Source organism: Thunnus thynnus, chromosome 13, assembly GCF_963924715.1.
Source record: "Thunnus thynnus chromosome 13, fThuThy2.1, whole genome shotgun sequence".
Lineage (NCBI taxonomy): Eukaryota > Metazoa > Chordata > Actinopteri > Scombriformes > Scombridae > Thunnus > Thunnus thynnus.
In genome coordinates, this window is record NC_089529.1 from 16,577,606 (window position 1) to 16,596,933 (window position 19,328).

At 36.9% G+C, this 19,328-nt stretch overlaps 2 protein-coding genes across 3 annotated transcripts; one reads left to right on the top strand and one right to left on the bottom strand.

Moving 5' to 3' along the window:
• Positions 1-498: 498 nt before the first annotated feature.
• nf2b (NF2, moesin-ezrin-radixin like (MERLIN) tumor suppressor b) lies at positions 499-12,179 on the bottom strand. Its single transcript, XM_067608315.1, has 17 exons — positions 11,859-12,179; positions 11,187-11,301; positions 10,359-10,484; positions 9,716-9,838; positions 9,466-9,549; positions 8,690-8,758; positions 8,511-8,593; positions 8,284-8,359; positions 8,042-8,179; positions 7,714-7,788; positions 7,497-7,610; positions 7,267-7,389; positions 6,842-7,059; positions 6,372-6,474; positions 5,437-5,567; positions 5,163-5,331; positions 499-3,890 (listed from the first exon to the last, which is right to left on the bottom strand). Exons 2-17 carry the CDS (start codon positions 11,274-11,276, stop codon positions 3,843-3,845), a joined length of 1,770 nt encoding a protein of 589 aa, XP_067464416.1. The 5' UTR covers positions 11,277-11,301; positions 11,859-12,179; the 3' UTR covers positions 499-3,842.
• A 160-nt stretch (positions 12,180-12,339) lies between these two features.
• Positions 12,340-16,950, top strand: mettl27 (methyltransferase like 27). Of its 2 annotated transcripts, XM_067608316.1 has the most exons (7): positions 12,355-12,449; positions 12,525-12,716; positions 13,640-13,770; positions 14,908-15,036; positions 15,472-15,607; positions 16,021-16,113; positions 16,378-16,950. In XM_067608316.1, exons 3-7 carry the CDS (start codon positions 13,648-13,650, stop codon positions 16,584-16,586), a joined length of 690 nt encoding a protein of 229 aa, XP_067464417.1. In that variant the 5' UTR covers positions 12,355-12,449; positions 12,525-12,716; positions 13,640-13,647; the 3' UTR covers positions 16,587-16,950. The 2 variants fall into 2 exon arrangements, with proteins under 2 accessions (XP_067464418.1, XP_067464417.1); XM_067608317.1 differs by lacking the exon at positions 12,525-12,716 and having other exon boundaries at positions 12,340-12,449.
• Positions 16,951-19,328: the final 2,378 nt, after the last annotated feature.

Sequence of the window (19,328 nt, forward strand, 5' to 3'; positions counted from 1 at the left end):
TCCTGTTCATTTTTTTTTTTAGATCACTGAGGCTCTGTTCGCCCTCTGGTGGTAACAAAAATAATCTTTTGTTCACACACAGGTCCTTCAGATTCCTGAACTATGATCTGGGCTGAAGTGTCAGGGTTAGGAGTTAGATGATTAGTGTGAGGGTTTCATTTAGTTCAGTGACATGAGATAATGAGCCATGACTTAGTGTTTTACAGCTGTAAGTCATGGCTTACTTCACGCACATTTTTATGGATTTGTTTTCACTTTGACATTAGATGAGTTTCAATTAACATAACATATAAGAAAGTACCTTTTTAAAGGAACTTTAAACTAAATCTCAATATTATATCATATACTATTAAAACTATATATTATATATATTTAAACTGTATTAAACATCACAAAGCAAAAAGTATACACAGATACAGATTACAAAATAATGACACATCTGTCAGCCATTTAGAAAATGTCCCCATTAAAATCCAATTTTAGTAAACACAAAAATCCTCCTTATTCTATATTTTAATATGAATATTTCTGAATGCAAACACACACTGCAGTTTACATGAATGTATCCAGAGTTACTTTTGTGCTATAAGCACATCTCTGCAGGCCCACATCCCATCTAGTGCACAAAGCTACAGTATCTTCCCATTTGATTTGAACATCCCATGTCCTCTGAAATACAGTTGCTTCAGGTTTGTACCCGAACAGTCAGCTGTTGATAGGTTGTTGTTTTTTTTTACATTTTACTTTATCTATTAAAATAGAAAATCTTATCTGTTTGAAGCAAACGTGCAACTGTGTTGTCCCTCAAACGTGAGCTCGGTGGAAACTGCTTTTAATGTTGGATGTTAGCAGAACCGACTACATTAAATAGTAAAAATAGGAACATTGTGTAATTTAAGTAAATTAATTTGCATGATTTAAAAAGACCTGTGACACTCTGATAGACTGAACACTTGTTACCTTAAATAAATTTAGATTTTCAGTCCTAAATGAAAACAAGACATCTGAGTGATCCTGAAAAATTCAACTATTGATCACATTACAGTGACATGACAAATTTAAACAAACATAACTAAGTGGTCAAGAATCTGACTCGCATGACACTTTTAACAATTCATCCTTATCCAATTTGCCAATATTGCTGGTCAAGATTTAGTTATTCTGCAAAAATCATAACCACCATCAGCCAATCAGACTGTCTGTAAAAATATATATATATTTTGATGCAGATTCAGATGCAGATTAATAATTTCTATGAATGTTCCATTATTAAAACAACATTAAGAGGACTGTGCAGCCTTGATGGGAGAGTTCACTCTGTGGTTAAGATGACTGCATTTTACTGACACATAGGAAGTAAAAATGATTCAATAATGATCTATAAGACAACTCCTAATGTCTGCACATACATCAAACAGTTATACACACACATTGTTGTATGATCACTGTTGTAATGAAATGATACACACAAAATAACTGGAGGTTACAAATCACTGACAAAACATTGCTGTACATGTGAAATTGTAACATTTTTGTCACTCTGTCCACCTAAAATACAACACTTTTTAGATGTGAAATTATTATTTTTTTTAACACTGGACTTGAATTTGGCAGGAAAATCCCATGATAGTAAAATAAAACATACATTAAAATACAATAAAGTCCCCCACAATGATACACCTCAAGAAAATGTGTGCGGTGATAAGTGTTATTTAAGGCACAAATAAATAAAAGATGCAAACTGAAGCATTTCCACTTGGAAATTTAACACAATAACCATTTACACAAGACCAGGGTTAGCCTTGCTCGTTAACAACCACAGTCATGAGGATAATAATGAACCAATCATTTATCACTGTTCAGTCCATAATGAAGTCAGTCTAATAGGCCACTACAAATAAACAAAAGTTTGGCTCCCTTTCTGAAAAAAAGTTATGAGGAGTGCGATAGAATAAAAGTTCACTCAAGTTACCCACCTCTGTATTTGAGAAATGCATCCGCTGCTGGAAATAAACTTTATCGTTTGAATTACTATTCGACTTTAAGTTCAATGAAAATAGCCTGTTCAAAAAAAGTAAACATTAATGGATATCATACCGTATATCTCAGGGGATAAAAACAACAAGATTCTACCTGCAATGATTGTCTCCAACACTAACCCTGAGAAATACATAAGCAAAGAGAAATCAGGAAAGCCATCAATCTGTTATTCTGTAAAGAAGTCAGGATGAGACATGAATCCCAAACTTAAGAGTAACCCTACTGCTAAGACAAATGAGCACAATAACACCAAATAAAAACCTTAGCAACTCAAATCAAAATAGTAAAAAATAAACTTCGAGGCACATCAGCAGTCTAACGTACAACATACAAAAAATGTGAAATGGCAGAGCTCAAGCTTGGAACTATATACTGCATTTCTATTGACTATCATGATGAGGCACTAGAAACAATACGGCAGTTCATGAACCAAGTAACAAAAATAGCAAGCAAATAAAAATGAAAACACCAAAATGAAAGAAAAAAAAAAGAATTTAACATTTTTGTGGAGTGTCACATCTAGGCACTGTCCCTGCACATGTCTGTCTGTCAAATTTGGACTTTGACTTTTATAAATTACTTTTAGCACAATGTTAGTTTTCACATTACATGTTTTTGATCAAGAGTTAACTTCAGTGTATTTTTTTTGTGTCCAAAGTACAGTCAACAATAGCTTGTTTAATGTAGAAACAGACATTTGAGCATTTGGGTTTCTTTCATGTTCCACTTTCAAAAGCCAAGATTGAGAAACACTTTGCTGGTTTGAAAGAAAAATGACCAAATTTACCATATTTACAAAATCTTGGGGATATTTTTTTTAATTTTCACAACTGTCCCCGGCCTGAAAAAGATTATTTAAGTAATTACATATGCATGTAATGCATATGTAATTACTGATGCAGGAACTTTGCCTTAAGACGGTTTAAGACAAATTTAAACTTAATCGCTGTCCCGAAATGTTGTTAATGCATTAATCTATAACTTGTCATTAAGGCATCATTCTATATCTGACCATTTTATAGCCAAGTATCCCTTAAAACCACATAAAACATCAGAAAATTAAAACTCTTTCATACTCGGGCTCTGAATTGGCGATGACAATGTGTTAAACCACCTCATTAAGCAGATCGTCTGATTATAAAAAATATTTTAAAAATTCTAGTCGTAGTGATGTAACTGCAGAATAAACCAGTGAATTGAAAATAAAAAAACAGCAGTCAGCCCAGCAGATGTGAGTGGATATTGATCAGCGACGGTGGCAAATCACCACGGCGGTGACAAACTTGGTCACTAAAAAAAAAAAAAAAAAAAAAAGGAACCACTTCACCATCTGCCTTTTTTGTCTTTTTGTAATTCCAGTGTCTGTGGCTAATGTCAATCTCCGCTTGGTGTAGTTTACTATGTGGCATGCAGATTTGATCCAGGCTGGCCATACCAAATTGGTGTGTGTCATAGTGTGTGTGTGTGCGGCAGGGTGCGCCCCGGTGTTGGTGTGGACCGGGTGGGGGCGGGGGGGCGGGGGCACATTAATGTGTTCATTATATATAAAAGAATTGTGGAAGGTGCTGTAGTGTAACGGGCGGTACAACTTAGCATGAGCCTGTGCAGGCGGCTAAGCTCGTAGCCGTTTGCTGTTGAGGATACATATAAAGTCTTTCCAAAGCACACAGTCATGGTGTATGTATGTGTCTGTCTTGTAGGTTCAGCCTGGTAAAATATCAACCAAACATTTAGAGATGTCTTATAAAAAATACTAAGTCGCAACAGCCGATGCCCTCCTTCCTCTTCTTGCGGGACCAGGATCACACTTCTTCAAAGAAGGCCATCTGAGACATGTACGCAGAGTTTCGCTGCAAAACAAGACAAGTATGTTTGAGACAGAAGCTCTGGTGGCTGAAATCTGTACAAAGAAATGAGCATTCAAGGTGTGATTAGAAACTCAAAGACAAGAAGTATGTATGCAGTCATGTAAATATAGTGATGTAATTAATATTTTATGGAAGGACTGTATTTCATATTCTCCCCATAAGATATATATTTAATATCTAAAAACAGGAAGCCTTCAAACAGTTGGCCATTTGGCTCACTCTTTTTTTCATTTAAAGGCAGATGTACTGCATGTCTTAGCGAGGAATACTATAAATTATTTTCAGGAGAAGCAAGACTACTCAGAGATGACATCTTTTGGCATGTGAGTGGTTCTATACATGTCCTACGACATTTTGTATGCAATTTGAAATTGTTTTCTTTCTGCATGTGTTTAAATGTTTTCAACACAAAGCAAATGCCTGTATATTAAAGTATAAAGGAGAACGTTGGTGTTCCATGTATATATGAATCATGATCATCTGATCTGATGACATTGAACATGCTACCGAGAAATTATTTTTTTTTTTTTTCCATTTTATTTTCCTCATTTCCATTTATGAGGGATATTTATGGTGCTACAGTTCCCATCATGCTTTGGATAATGCAAACAGGCAGTCAGATGTTAACATGCAGTCACTGATATAGCAGCCGTCTACATGTGAGCTCATTATTATGAAATGGTAGAAAGAGGGGAAACCACTTTAATATTAATAATATTATAGGCCAAAAACTGGATTCACAGGTTTATTCACTCTATTACACATTCTGGCAGGTAACCAATCATCAGTAAAACTATTAATATTAGAGTCCAACTTCCACTCAAAAATGTGTTTTGCTTGTTATTCAGTTGGATGTTTGACCTTCACTGTGCAGAACGACGTATGTGCAAATCTAATCTTAATCTCCTGAAGGAGGGAAGTTTATCTGTGTTCACCTTCAATCTGAGTTTAACACGTGTACGTACAAGCAGGATTTGTGACATAGTTTGGAACCAATCGTGTTTGAATATGTGACTTACACAAGTGTGATGTAGAAACTTGAAACCTCCAGCACACAAACACTGAGACTGGACTTTTTGAGTGAAATAGGAAACAGCACTATTTTGCATATATATAGATTCTTGATTTTTCGATGAGGGAGGAGTAGAAGTGATTTTAAGAATCTTTAACTAGGTAATTGAACTTTTTTATGTATTTTTTACGTTTTAAAATATGTCTGGAGGGGATCTTTAACAATAATACGATCGAACGTACATTGCTGTGAGGTATGTAGACAGGCTCCTGCACGTATCCCCTCGCCTCATTGTGGAGGCTGTAGACTCCGGCCTGTTGCTGCTGCTCCTCCAGCTTAAGCGACTCGATCTCTGACTTCAGTTCCTTCAGTTGATCCTGCAGGTGTTTGCTCTTCTCCATGTACTCCAGCCTGAGTATTGAGTACGAGTATTAATGCATAACAAGAAATCATAAATAAGCAGAGCCAAACCGCACTTCTCCAATGTTGCTGCAGGAGATTTAAACTCCAGCTCACCTCTCTCTCTCGATTTCCATAGACAGCCTTTTCATATCAGAGTCCTTGAAGTCGACGCGCGTAGATGCCGATTCATAAGCAAAGTCGGCTGCTTCAGGGGGAGCAGGGGGAGTGGAGTAGGCTGCTATGAGCTTGAAAATAAGGCAGACGGACGTCAAATTAGCAGAAACACTCATGAAGATGAAGAACATGTTGCACCACTGTTACTATGTGGCAAAAACAATCAGCAAGTCAAATTTTTTGAGTGATATCACTGCCTTTTGACTGCTCGTACTCTGAGCAACCATTCCACACAAAATGAAAGCAAACTATTCCTATCTAACTACATTAAAATGAAAAAAAAAAACCCTTACAAAGTTTTTAAAAACATATTTAATTCATGGGTTTATTTTCTTGTGTTGTATTTCTCTTGCCAGTTTTCTGTAGGAGAATATAAAAAATACTCTAATAACTAATTTCTCATATGAACTTTGCTGCTCAAAAAAGCAAAAAATTCTGTAGCGAAAAAGTTGTTTGTCTTTTTCTTTTCAAAATACTATTTGTTCCACTCAATATCAACTAAGTATCAATATAAAGCTGTTTTTTATCACAGGCAGTATAAGCCACAGGCTCATCCTTCACCTCTAATCTTGTAGATAAAGACTGCTCTCTGGGAAATACACACTATCACTGACTTAAGTAGAAATAATTGAGGGAGATTGTGGAACAACAACAGTAATCCTCCCTAAAAAAAAGTTCTGAAATGCACTGAACATCACACGCTGTAGAAGTATCTCACATAAATTACCTTTAATGGACAGCAGCTAATAAATGGCTTTAGTGATAACCTGGATTTCAAAAATATTTAAATATTCAATAATAACCTCCTGTATTCATTCACAAAAAGCAAAGGTATCACACAAAGCACACAAGCAGCAGTGTCATCACCAGCGTACAGGGTATGTTGTTTTGGTGATCTCCAGCAGCTTCTGCTTGGCTCTCCGCTCAGCGTCCTTTGCCTCAGTCAGGTCCTGCTTCAGGTGATCTGCCTCCTTCAGCCTAGAGGAAAAAAAGATGATAACTCTGGTTCGGCTGCATTGATTTTGATCCTTTTTTTTTTTTTTCAACACATCCATCATGAGTCCGACAATGTTATAGGAGCACACTTTTGATGTACAACCACATAAAAGCCTGAACCTGGCTGATAATGGCTGAGCCCATTTTACAGGAAAAGGTTTTTACAAAGTTGTCATCAACAGTATTTCATCGTGATGTTATTGGACGCTGTCACATAATTTAAGGGGAAATCGAGGGGAACACAATGCCACCATTTCACCATAAAAACAGGATGCACGTAATGCATAATGCAAAGCTGTAAGTGAAGTAATAAGTAAATTTATTGACACTAGTCAAGACAATTCCACACCTCCTCTCAGACTGCTCCACCAGTTTGACGGCCAACTGCTCTGCCTCCCTCATCTTCTGCTCCATCAGTCTTTTCTCCTCCTTGGATTTCATGGCGGTGACCTCTAATCTCTGCCTGTCCTGCTCAGCCTCTGCAGCCTTGTGGGCTAGCAGCTTAGCCTCTTCCTCGGCGATCTGGGCCTTCTCTGCCAGCAGGTCCGCTGTCTCCTCAGACCGCAGCTGGACAAAACACATTGCAACATTTTAAAAACATGTTAGTATGATCAATTGTGGAAGAGTTCGGCATGATGGAAGAATCTGGCTCGACATCATTCTGTTTGTACCGTTTCTTTCATGCAATTAACTACAGGAACATAGGACTCGCTGTCCTCACCCAAAAGTCTGGAATAATCAACGATTATCTCATGTCGAGGAAGAAGATCTCACCAGTGCTTCGTTGGCCAGTCGTGCCTCGTCCTGCAGCTGGAAGAGTCTTCGTTCCATGTCTTCTTTTGCTCGTTCCGCTTCCTCCCTCATCTGTTTTTCTCTTGCCAGGATTTGACGCTCCATCTAGATGGAGGCCGAGGGATCCAATACAGTTAAGACAATAAACACAATACCATGATCAAATCATTTGTATATCTGGGTTTTATTCTCATCTCTCAAGGAGAGCTAACCTTCTTGCGGGCCTTCTCCTCTTTAGCTTGAGCCTTCATCTGCTGCACTTCAATCGAGTCCACCTTCCTCCTCCTCATGAACAGATCATGGTTACCGATGCACAACTGCAGGATCTGAAGACACAGGCGATACAAACAAACAATATTTTACTCCTTATTAATTTTCATTAAACTATTATATTTGAGCAGTTTACACGGACAAACTAGGAAAACCAACCAGCTTGTTGACACGCAGCTGCGATGAGTAGAACTTGAAAACATCTTTCTTCTTGTCAAGGGGTTTGATAGTGAACTGCAACGTGAGAAAGGTAGAGAAGTTTAGATCTTTTGAACTCTTTTTTACTAGCTGATGATAAACAACAGGAAATCTAACTGGTCAAAGTGAAAATCCCATATGGAAAGATCACAGGTTCCATGAACAGCTGTATGTATTGGCATAACAAACTATATATTTTATTATTTAACATATTTTCTTAATAAAAGAGACATTGAATGCAGACCGTCTCCGGAAAAAGGTTGTAAAAGAATCCACTGATTGCATTTACCTCCTTCTCGCTGTAAGAGATGTTGCGGATGCCGCTCCAAGGAAACGACTTGTTAGGGTTGAGTTTGCTGTTGGGGCTGTAGATGTGAAGACCCTGAGCATCCACTCCAAGTAACAGGTCTGTGTCCCTCTTGTTTTGCTGTCAATGTGAGTGAGAAAAACAGTAATGTAAACCAATATGACTGTAACGTTTAAGGTTGCATTTTTCAGAATACTATAATAGTCACAGTAATTTACACTCACAGTAATGGCAAAGTAGCTGACACCATACATCTCAAGGTCTTGAGCAATCTTTAGGTATTCCATCTCAGCCTCATCCCTGTATGAATGATGTGATGAATAAAGAAGGTGTATCAAACCCTGATATCTTCATCACGCTTCAACTACAGAATCTTGATTGACACCTTTTATAAAGGTGTTAATTTCTCTTTACGTGCTGGATTTCAGAAGCTCTCCTGGGTCAGTCCTACCTGGCGATGCCTCTGTGCTCTGCATACCAAGCTGTGATCTTCTCCTCCCACATGTCAGCTGTCATTTGGTATTGCATCAGAACCTAAGATACACACACACACACACACACTTGAGGATCAGAAGAAAAACAATATATACTGCGCACAGACACAAAGACACAAACGCTGGTTTTACTTACTCTTTTTGGCAACAGCTCATCTTGTGCCAGGAATCCCGGCTTGTGAAAGTTTGGGTCATAGTCGCCATACTGAGGTTGAGATTGAGGGAGGGACAGTGAATAATGAGGGAGAAAGAAAACAAAAGAAAGAAAGAATTGTGAATGTTAATGTTGTACGCAAAGTTACACTTAAAATAAAATGCACATATATATGTTTTGTTTACAGTCATCTAGATTTGCCCTGTGTGTTCTTTGAGGACAAAAATCAACAACAGCTTTTGTCTTCATACACAGAGATTTTCTTTGCATACAGCTGATCAAAACATTTTATTTTTATATTTCCATAAAGCTGTAACCTTATCTGGACTTGTTTTAAGAAGGAATTTAAAGGACCAGTGTGTAACATTTAGTAGCATCTAGCAGTGAGGTTGCAGATTGCAACCAACTGAATACCCCTCCCCTCAACCTCCCTTTGCAAGTGTGTAGGAGAACCTACAGTAACTGTGAAACTCACGAAAAACATGGAAGGCCCTCTCTAGAGCCAGTGCTTGGTTTGTCCATTCTGGGCTACTGTAGAAACATGGCGGCCTCCATGGAAGAAGACCTGCTCCCTATGTGAATATAAATGGCTCGTTCTAAAGTAACGAAAACACATTAATCTCATGGGATTACACTGATTAAAACATGCTTATGAATATTATATTCCATTTCTGCCAAGTCTGTTCCGCTAGATGCCACTAAATCTTACACACTGGTCCTTTAAGTGAGGAACCATTAAACTTTCATGACTTTCTTACCTTGGCTTGAACAGCGTATGATGCCAGCAGAACAGAGGCTTCAGGGGAACAGAAAATCTCTTCATCTAATATCTGTTTCTTCACCTGAACAAGAGTTTGAAGACATGTATGAACATGTTACAAACCAAGTAAACATTTTTTAACATGGAACTGGAGGTAAATTTCGACCTACATGAAAAGAAACACTACCAAAATGTCCAAAAGATCAAACCAAAGGTTATTTTACAAATCATATAATCTGCTAGATTACCTGTAAGAAGAAAAGATGCTGAGTGATTTCTTGGACCAACTCTTCTTCTACTTTCTCTGGGAAGAATTTAGCCAGGAAATGAAATGTTATGGGAGAGTCCTTGGGAACCTCTTGATCCAAGACCTTCGTGAGGAAATAAACATTGGAAGAAAAATGAAAAATTATGTGTTTATCTGATCAGTGTCTATGTAAATTATAACAGTTTAGTGATTAGCAGCACACTAAACAATGAGTCAATTAGTAGCTTAATTGCTTGATTCATAATTAATCAATAATTTAAATTAACCATGCATTTTTTAATCCATTTATCAAGCAAAATGACAAACATGAGCTGGTTGCTGCTTGATTTAAAGTTTTGTATAATTGTAATTGTAATTGTAATTTTAAGGTGGACTATCTGTCGGACAAAACAAGCAGTTTGAAATGGTTACCTCAAGGCATTTTTGCTATTTTCTGACATTTTACAGACTAGAAAATGTATTGTCTAATTGAAAAATAATCAACAGATTAAATGATAATAAAAAATAAATTAGATACAGCCCTATAACCCAGATTATACTCACCTTTTCAATTTTGGATACCACATAAAAAACATCTGTGTTGTGCCAATGTTGTGCAAAAACTCTCTGACTCCTCCACTCACCCGTTTCTCTTGTTTCAGCCAGGCGTAAGTGTCCTTTATTGTGTACCTGAGTCCAAAGAACCAGGTCTCCCTCAAACCAACTGTGCGACACACCAAGTCAAACAGGTCTTTACCTTTCCACTTCACCTGAGAAAAACAGCGAGCGATAAAGAGACCAGTGAGTTGAGATGATGAGAAGATAATATCTTGGTTTGAAGCCATTTCCAGTCATTGTTTAAAGGTAAACCAAATATAAACTAAGAAGCCGTCATATCTTTGTATGGACTAGAATATTAATTTAAACTTAATGGTAAAATATATATGTGACTGATTTAATGATAAAGTTTCCTGCAGTGTTTTATAGTAGAGGTGTAGAGCTCCCCTGAAATAAAGACCACCTGCAGTAACGTCATAAAAGTGACTTTTAAGAGATAAAACAATAACATACAGGAGAAAAAAACCAAAGGCACCATTTACAAAGCATCTATTAACTAATCATAAGTCGAGATGCATCAGGATCTGAGCAGCTTGTCGCCTCTGCTGAACAATTTCCTGATGCTTCTTCAAGTAAGTTGTATGACATTTTTCAGTATGTGTCTTAGATGGCAACAATAAATGGTTATATGTATGAGACAACACATGCTCAACTCTTTCGTCCTTCTCTCTAAATATGGGGTTCAAGAACTTCCAAACTGACACATAAAGCATCTAAATGTCTATAAATACAATATTAATGCAAACATATGATATATGGTTATGCATTGGCCTGGACATGGAGATGACACACTGATCCATACAGAGAGAAAGCATCATTTCAGGCTCAAAGGTTGCCTAAAATATCTCCCATACCTCACAGCTGAACTCCATCTCAGCATCCATGGTGATAACTTTGACTTTGAAAGTCTTTGGCTGTTTCTTTTTTAATCCTAGGATAGACATTTTGAAGTTTTTCTATCAACGAAACCTGCGGAAAAAAGGGAAAAAAAGCTTGAGTATTTCAACAGTACAATAAGATGAGATGTTACAGCAGTGAGGGAAACAAGTAAACAGATAAGAAATAGGAGTAATAAAAACAAAATAAAAAGTCAAGTAAATGGGATTAAATCTATATACATTATAACATTACAATAATTAGGCTTTATATATGACCTGACTTGTGAGTTTGAATAAAAGAAAAGATGTACAAATTATGTGCATAAGTAATGACTCTGGTAGATGAAGCGATAGGTATAAATGTATATGAAATAAACAGCTTTGAAGGCAAAAACATGAGATTTTTACTAGCGATAAGATGAATTCAATCAGCAAGATCTGACTCAAATGACACATTTTTAAAGCAATTACAAATTTCAACAACAAGCCACCATCCTGGCTGTCATGTGTTAACAGTTAATGGTTCGTCTGTCTGTGTATTTGCTATCTGCAGACGAGAATTTAACGTTTCAAGCTGTTTCACAGAAAAATCAGATGATCCTTCGATAAATACAACATGCATTTGAAATGTAGATGAGGCCCGTTTACCAGGGAGTGAAGTTTCAAACTTCTGCCGTCCAACAAGGCACAGAGGAGGCTGGGCTTTTTTGTGTTGGGGAGACCAATGCTAAGCTAACGAACAAATATTACCACACAGCTTTTAGCTTTCCAGCTATGCCACGAAAACGGACCAAAACAAGTTGTAGGAAGAGCGGAACTTTTCAGAGGTCTCCATGACGAAATGTAAACAACGAACGGACTTTTCAGCTGTTAAAGTTATTTCAAATAAAACTTGGGAAAACTTTGCTAACGTTGTCGGCAGCTACGTGCTTTAGCTGGCTAGCTTGTTGTTAAAAATCAGGAGGACTTTCCAGAAGATTTTTGATTTGACTCCCAGTCACTCTACAGGTGGGAACAAGAATAGCAGCAGCTTGGGACGACGCTACTGCGCATGCGCATGAAATTGGAAAGAATGAATGCCTCCTTCACGGGTTGTCGGAAATTTTGATTTTACGGGCGTTTAGGGGGATAAAGCGTGGAGGCCCTGAATGCAGCACCAGGGACTATAATACAGGGGCAGAATTATCTGCCTGTCTTTTGGCTATAAAGGTTTCTGAAGGTAACAAAACTTACAGACAGGTAAGAAGCCAAAATTATGACTTTTTTAGCAAAAAGGCAGAAATGTAACATAGACATTGTTTCTTTCCCTTACAGTCTTAACTGAGGGAAACAAACCATTACACTTCGTACTATTGCTTCCTGGCCCATATGCTCATAATAAGTACACGGTGTGCAGCAAATCCTTCACGTTGCTCCATTATATTTTGGAAGCAGCCACCTGAACTTGATAACCGATTGCTAACTTGTGAAGAAACTGCCAGAAAAAATAAAAACAGCGACGCTACTGTAAGTAACTGTGTCGTTACACTGTGTTTTCATCTCTTGTGTAGTTGTAAACAACAGGTAAAGTCAGATAGGCTCCCAAATTCAATGTCACTGAAACAAATATTTACTATCATAATGACCTGGTGTCAAACCATAACATGAGGTTTTACAGGACGAGTTCACAAATTATCAAGTTTGTCTTAAAATAGATGATAAATCTGAAGTCAGGAGCCCAAATGAGCATTGAAACAGGTTTTTCTTGCTGTAATCATTCCTCTTGATCATATTGACCATTAGAAGATCCTTCATAATGAACTTACAATGTAAGTGAAGGGGGATAAAATCCACAAGCCTCCTTCTGTGCATAAATGTGCAAAAAAGTTTATCTGAAGCTAAAATGAAGCTTCAGCAGTCTAAACGAGTCAAATCAAATAGATATCTTTCAATGTTACAGCCTTTTTAGTGCCAAAGTTCCTCTTTTTGTCACTATTCTTCCACTGCAGCTCAACAGGGAACACAAAGAGGGAATTTGATGCTAAAAAGACTGAAAACGTGGCAAATATCCACTTGATTGAGAAACACTTTGAAATTAATTTTTGCACAAAATGAATGTGTGGACACACTTTGGACTCAGTTACATTGAAAGCACATTTAAGGGGATCTTTTAATAGCCAGTATGATCAGGAGGAATTACAGCGAGGAAAACCTCTGTCAGCCTCTTTTATGGGAACCTGACTGTTGTTGTCTTGAAAAATTGGGAACCCATCCTTTAAGTTGGTTGTTTACTAGTAGTGGCATTATGAAAAGAAAAGTGAACTCCTGTGTAGCAGTTCCACAGCTGTAATTTTTATTCACAGTTTAAATTTACAATCTTTAATAAATATTCTGATATCTGCCAGTATCACTTGACTGCTTTGTCTTTGGTTATTTCTTATTTTGAACAGGTTTGTATATGATGTCTGCTGTCACTAACACATTTGAAAATGTGAAAGCCGTTATCTTATCAGCACATAAGAGCACAACATCAAGAGACAAGGTCAACTTCTACAACACCTGGGCAGAGAACTATAATCAGGTGAGATAATGGATGTATGACATCATCAAAATATTGGCAGTATTTTACTTATTGTTCAATTAAATCAATGAATCAAGACTTAATCAATGCTGCATTATTGTGCAAATGTAAAAGAAACATGTCTCATTTAAAAAGAAAAAATATAAGATGTTGACACATACGAACTCTTTAACAGTGTTTGATGCAAACAAGACAATCAGGAGACGTCATCTCCATCATTGTGCAGTGTGTGCCTTGGTTGGAATAATGTGGGGTCTTTTTATTTCAAAGTTTATTGCAAAGTTAAAGTATGGGTTGAGAAATGTTCGGGGTACACTGTTATTTTTTTATTTTTTCCTATTCATTTGTTTTTTTTCTATAATTCACCTTGAACACCCTCTCCAGGATGTAAAGGAGGTGAAGATATTAGCATGAAGTTTGTTATTAAGGTTTGTTAACCTTCAGACTGGAAAAGCTTCTTCTAAGCAAATAATTTGATTGGTCGATCATGTCGAGGCTCAATAAATGACACTTATAAACTTTGCAAAAATAGGAGATTTTTTTGTTTAAAATGCCCTTCATTCTCTTTTTTTAGTAACAAGACTATGTATTTTCAGTCGAGATGATGAAATCCAAAACTTAAGTTTAGTCCATAAATCAGTTTATCCAAAGTGAAACATCTGTCTGGTTTTTGATTAGTTTTGTTACAGATCTGCACACCTACTAATTAATTTGTGTTTTATTGCTGACAATAAGACTTTGATAAGTATATTCCTGTACTTGCATTATAAATGTTTTGTGTTATTACTAACTGCTGCCAGTGGTAAAAATGTTAACATATTAACAGTTCATTTAGAGTTTAATACAGCAGATTTAGTCCAGCACCTACCACAAAAATAAGAAGATTGTAAATATATATATATATAATTGTTAATGAGTGGGAATAAATACATATAGTGTCACATGTATTGGAAATTGTTTGATAGGAAAATTATTATCCGTACATCCAACATCATGTTTGCAAATAAAGTGTTTGAACTATATGCTGTATTGTGTTGAAAAATAAGTCAATCAATAACTATTGCTTTCATCCATCAATACATATGTCGTTATTACGCCTCTCAAGCTCCTTTGCTGTCTTAAATCTCGTCTGAACAGGATGTGGCCGTTCTGGACTATCGCGCACCAAGTCTGGCAGCAAACAGCATCTCGTCCCATTTCAGTGGTGACCGTGAAGCAGCTGTGGTGTTGGATGTGGCCTGTGGTACAGGACTGGTGGCCAAACAGGTAAACTCACAAGTTATGGGAGCAAACTCCTGCACTGGTAACTTTCTGGCCAAATTGAATCAAAAGGAGTAACTTCATTTTTATAGTCTTGATGCAGTACGTAAATATTATACATAATATAATATTTGACAAAGGTCTTTTTTTGTTTGTTTGTTTCTCTCAAAGTGAAAGAACTTAAAGTATTATTTCCTATAAAATATGACATATTTTGAGTCATTATTGTACATTTTATGTTTGTGTCTGGTCTGTTTCAGTTTAGAAGACAATGTATGAATGTGTAGACATTTTTTATCATCCTCACTGTCTTTATTTTACTAGTTTGGATCAAAACTTGTATTTCAGAATTCCTCTGATTCAGAAGAGCACTATCACGACCATTTTTAAATTTTCATGTTCAATTGATTTGACCAGTATTTCTGTGTTTCTGTTGCGCAGATGAAAAAACATGGATTCGGACATTTTGTGGGTCTTGATGGAAGCGATGCTATGTTGGAGTTGGCCAGAGAGACTGAGTTGTATCGGGACCTTAAGCAGTCCATGCTTGGAGAGGAGCCACTACCTGTGCAGTGGGGTAATTTAACGCTTCATAATTATTTCACCCAGGTTATTGATCACTGTGATTCATTAAATCATCCTAAGATGGGTTAGTTTTGTTCATTATTGGTGTTCAGATTGATCGACCGTCTTTTTTATCATTATTTTGTTATCTGTCACTGTTTGCTGTTGTTGGAGATTCATTTGAAGTTTACTTTATAATTGCATTTTAAATACTGCTGAAAGTTTTGGTCGTTGTTAATCCTGTATGTCTGTTTGTGATCAAGTTTTTAACCTTTTTTTAAAATATTATGGCTACTGAATATTATTCATCTTTAGTATTATTATCAGTAGCAGCAGGTTGTGAGCTTTACTTTTTGAACTGTGATTATGTCATTTTGAAATGAAGTTCTTGTATCTTCTTCACTCATCCACCTCTTCATCCTGCAGGTTTGTTTGATGTGGTTGTGATTGTTGGAGCACTAAGTATTGGTCAGGTTCCCGTTGATGTGGTCAGAGATCTGTGCAAATCTGCCAAACCAGGTGAGAATATGTTTTTTGGTTTGATGCTGTCTCAGCTGCAGTGTTGGGCCCATATTTATCAAGCTTCTCAGAATCACTGCTCTAGTCTAAATAAATAATACAATTTAAGATGTTATTACCTCTTAAATGGGGGGTTAGATAAAATGCTTTTACTTCTAGTCCTAAAGGTAGGACCAACAATGCAATGAATTTCTGGTCAGTCTGCCAGTCCCTGATCTGAGGTGAGTAAACACTCAGCAACAAAAACTGCACTGTTTCTACCAGGTGGCTACATTTGCATGACAACCAGAAGCAACCGTGACAATCTGGAATACAAAGACGCCTTGGAGCGTGAGCTGAAGCAGATGGAGGAAGAGGCACTCTGGAGCCGCGTAGAGGTCACTGAGGTGGAAGACTGGGAGAGAGCGGTGTCAGAGCAGGAGGACGGTTACATATCGGGTTCTGTGTATCTCTATAAGAAACTACAGCAATAAGACAATGCACAACAATGTTACAAAAGAACAAAACAAAATCATGCAAGAAGATACAAAAATACTGAAATAACACACTCTACATTTGTAGACAGTGTCAGGATTTCTTGACATTCTTTGTCTCTTAATGACCTGAAATTGAAGCTGTAAAGCTGCATTTATGGATAATGTAAATTTAAGACTTAAAATGTTCTCAAGTGTCATATTTAACTATGTCCATGTTACATACAATGGCACATTGCAGTACAGTTGGTACCTGTAAAATGTGCTTGCTGCACTAAACTACTTCAGATTTCTTCAGATGTACAATATCTTGATGTACAGTAATGTGTTCCTAATAGAAAAATAAACATGAGAGCCGAAGGTGTCAGTTATGTCTGTTTTAGTACATCCATGTCTGCCACACATTAATCAAACAAATAGGAAAGTTACTGAGTATTAATAAGAATCATCATTAACAACATTGACATAAACAAGCACTGACAGTGAAAAGTAACACAAAAAGTTAAAACAGTGTGTACATAATAATATATTAAAGTATACAGTAATATTCACACAGTAATAATACAATACTATAAAATATAGTGTATATATAATAGACATGGAAAGAATACCATGCTGGGGCCAACAAGAAATTTCTGCTCCATGCCTGTTTCTCAAGTCTGGGGGAAAAATCACAGTCCTCATTTTAAACAAAAATGTATTCTAATGTGTTATTATTATTACTATCATTATTTTGTTTTATAAAATGTATTGTAACAAAAAGACAGAATTTGGCACTAAAAAGACTTTGAAAGATGTTGCCTTGATTTGACTAATTTTGGCGGCTGACGCTTCATAATATCTTTAAATAAACTTTTAAATAACTTTTGCACAGAAGGAGGCTTGTGGATTTTGTCCCCCATCACTTATGTTGAAAGTGCATTTTGAAGGAATCTCTTAATGGTCAGCATGAACAGGAGGAATAATTACAGCAAGCCTATCCTTTAAAGGAGGCTTTAATGGTGCAATAGGCCAGAGATAGATGTGAAAAGTTTTCTGACGGCCTATCAGGCCAGCAGGCCAACCATGGCATTTAACCCTAAGTACATTCAGTGTACAGTAGCTACAAGGCAGGGTCAAGCCACTGAGTATCTGCTCTTTGTTTTGGTGAAAATAGGATTTGAAGGCAACTTAAAGATAAGTTAGGTCAGGGTTAGAGGCACATCTTTACCATGAATGGATAACAGATCTTGAGATTAAAATCTTTAATCTTAAACTCTGATTAAACTCTGACCAGTCATTTTAAGTTACCACCATGGCAACGAAAGGTCAGATCATAGCCCATCTCTGCAGCCTATATCCCATATTAATCACTGATATAACAAGTCCTGAAGACAATTAGGTATCTCAAGAGGCAGAAACCAAAATAGCTTATTTTTAGTACAGACAAATTCATCACACTGAGCTGTATTCTGTGTTAGAAATGCAAGAAGTAAAACATACAAAGGTCAAACTATCACCAAGAGAAGCCTAAAACATTTTATTGAAGAGAGATTCCTATTTGATATATACAGTTCACTCATAAATAGACCGTGAATTAGCTCTTCATCATTTTTCTCACGCCTTTACCCAGATAAATGATCAGCATTGTTCCAACTGCTCAAAAGGTTTACGTTGCTGCAACACTTCCATCAGAAAGAGAACCAACAGGAAGAAAGCTCTGACCAGAGATAAACTGAGGATGGCAGCTGGAACTGTACTTTGTCACAGCGGTGCGTTGAACTAAATGCCAACATCAGCATATGCTCACAATGACAATGTTAACACGCCAATGCTTATGTTTACCATGTTTAGTTTACCATGCTGGTGTATTTGATAATTGGCACTAAATGCAACGTACAGCTAGGGAACTTACTTTTTAAGGTATTTGGTCATAAACCAAATATCAGACAAATTAAATTTTATTGTGAGACTTGTCCAAGTGTTTCATTCTGTCTCACTAAGTATCCCTGTGTGTTGCACACTACTGGGATGTGAGCACCCCAATTTATTTTTTATGTTTCTTGAGACATCACTTGGTTTGACAGGCTCTCCCACATCTGCACACACTAAGTGTAGTGTAAGCCATCTGGGTTCGTAACAGTAGTCCGTCCTACATGTGGATAATCCTGCACCGCTCTCATCCGACCTTGAGAGTATCTTGTAATGTGCGTATCCATGGTGATAGATGGTGGGTACTACCTATCACTTTGGACTGCCAAGCCTTCAAACCCCATCTCTTGTCTCTCCCAGATGTCAGCAGTCTCTCCTAGTCAATGATGACTAGTGGAGATTAAAAAAAGTATCCTTGATCCATCAGCACCAAGTAACAACAGACCAATCTCTAATCTTCTATGTTGAGCTAAATTTGAGAGAAACAGGTGTACATACAATTAAATAGTTTTATTAACTCAAACAATAAGTTAGAAATGTTTCAGTCTGGATTTTGGGCTAATCACAGTACAAAGAGGACCCTAGTAAAATTAGTTAATGATATCAGGATAAATTTAGATGCCAATAAACATTCGGTTTTGGCACTGCTTGATCTGAGTGCTGCTTTTGATACAGTTGATCATAAAATGCTTTCATAGACTGAGGGATCGTATTGGACTGTCTGGAACTGTTTTTAACACATAGTCACATAAAAAAAACACTCATATACAACATTTAAGTCCCCAAGAAGCATAAAGGAGAGAGGTTGACTTTATAAAATTGTTCCATTTA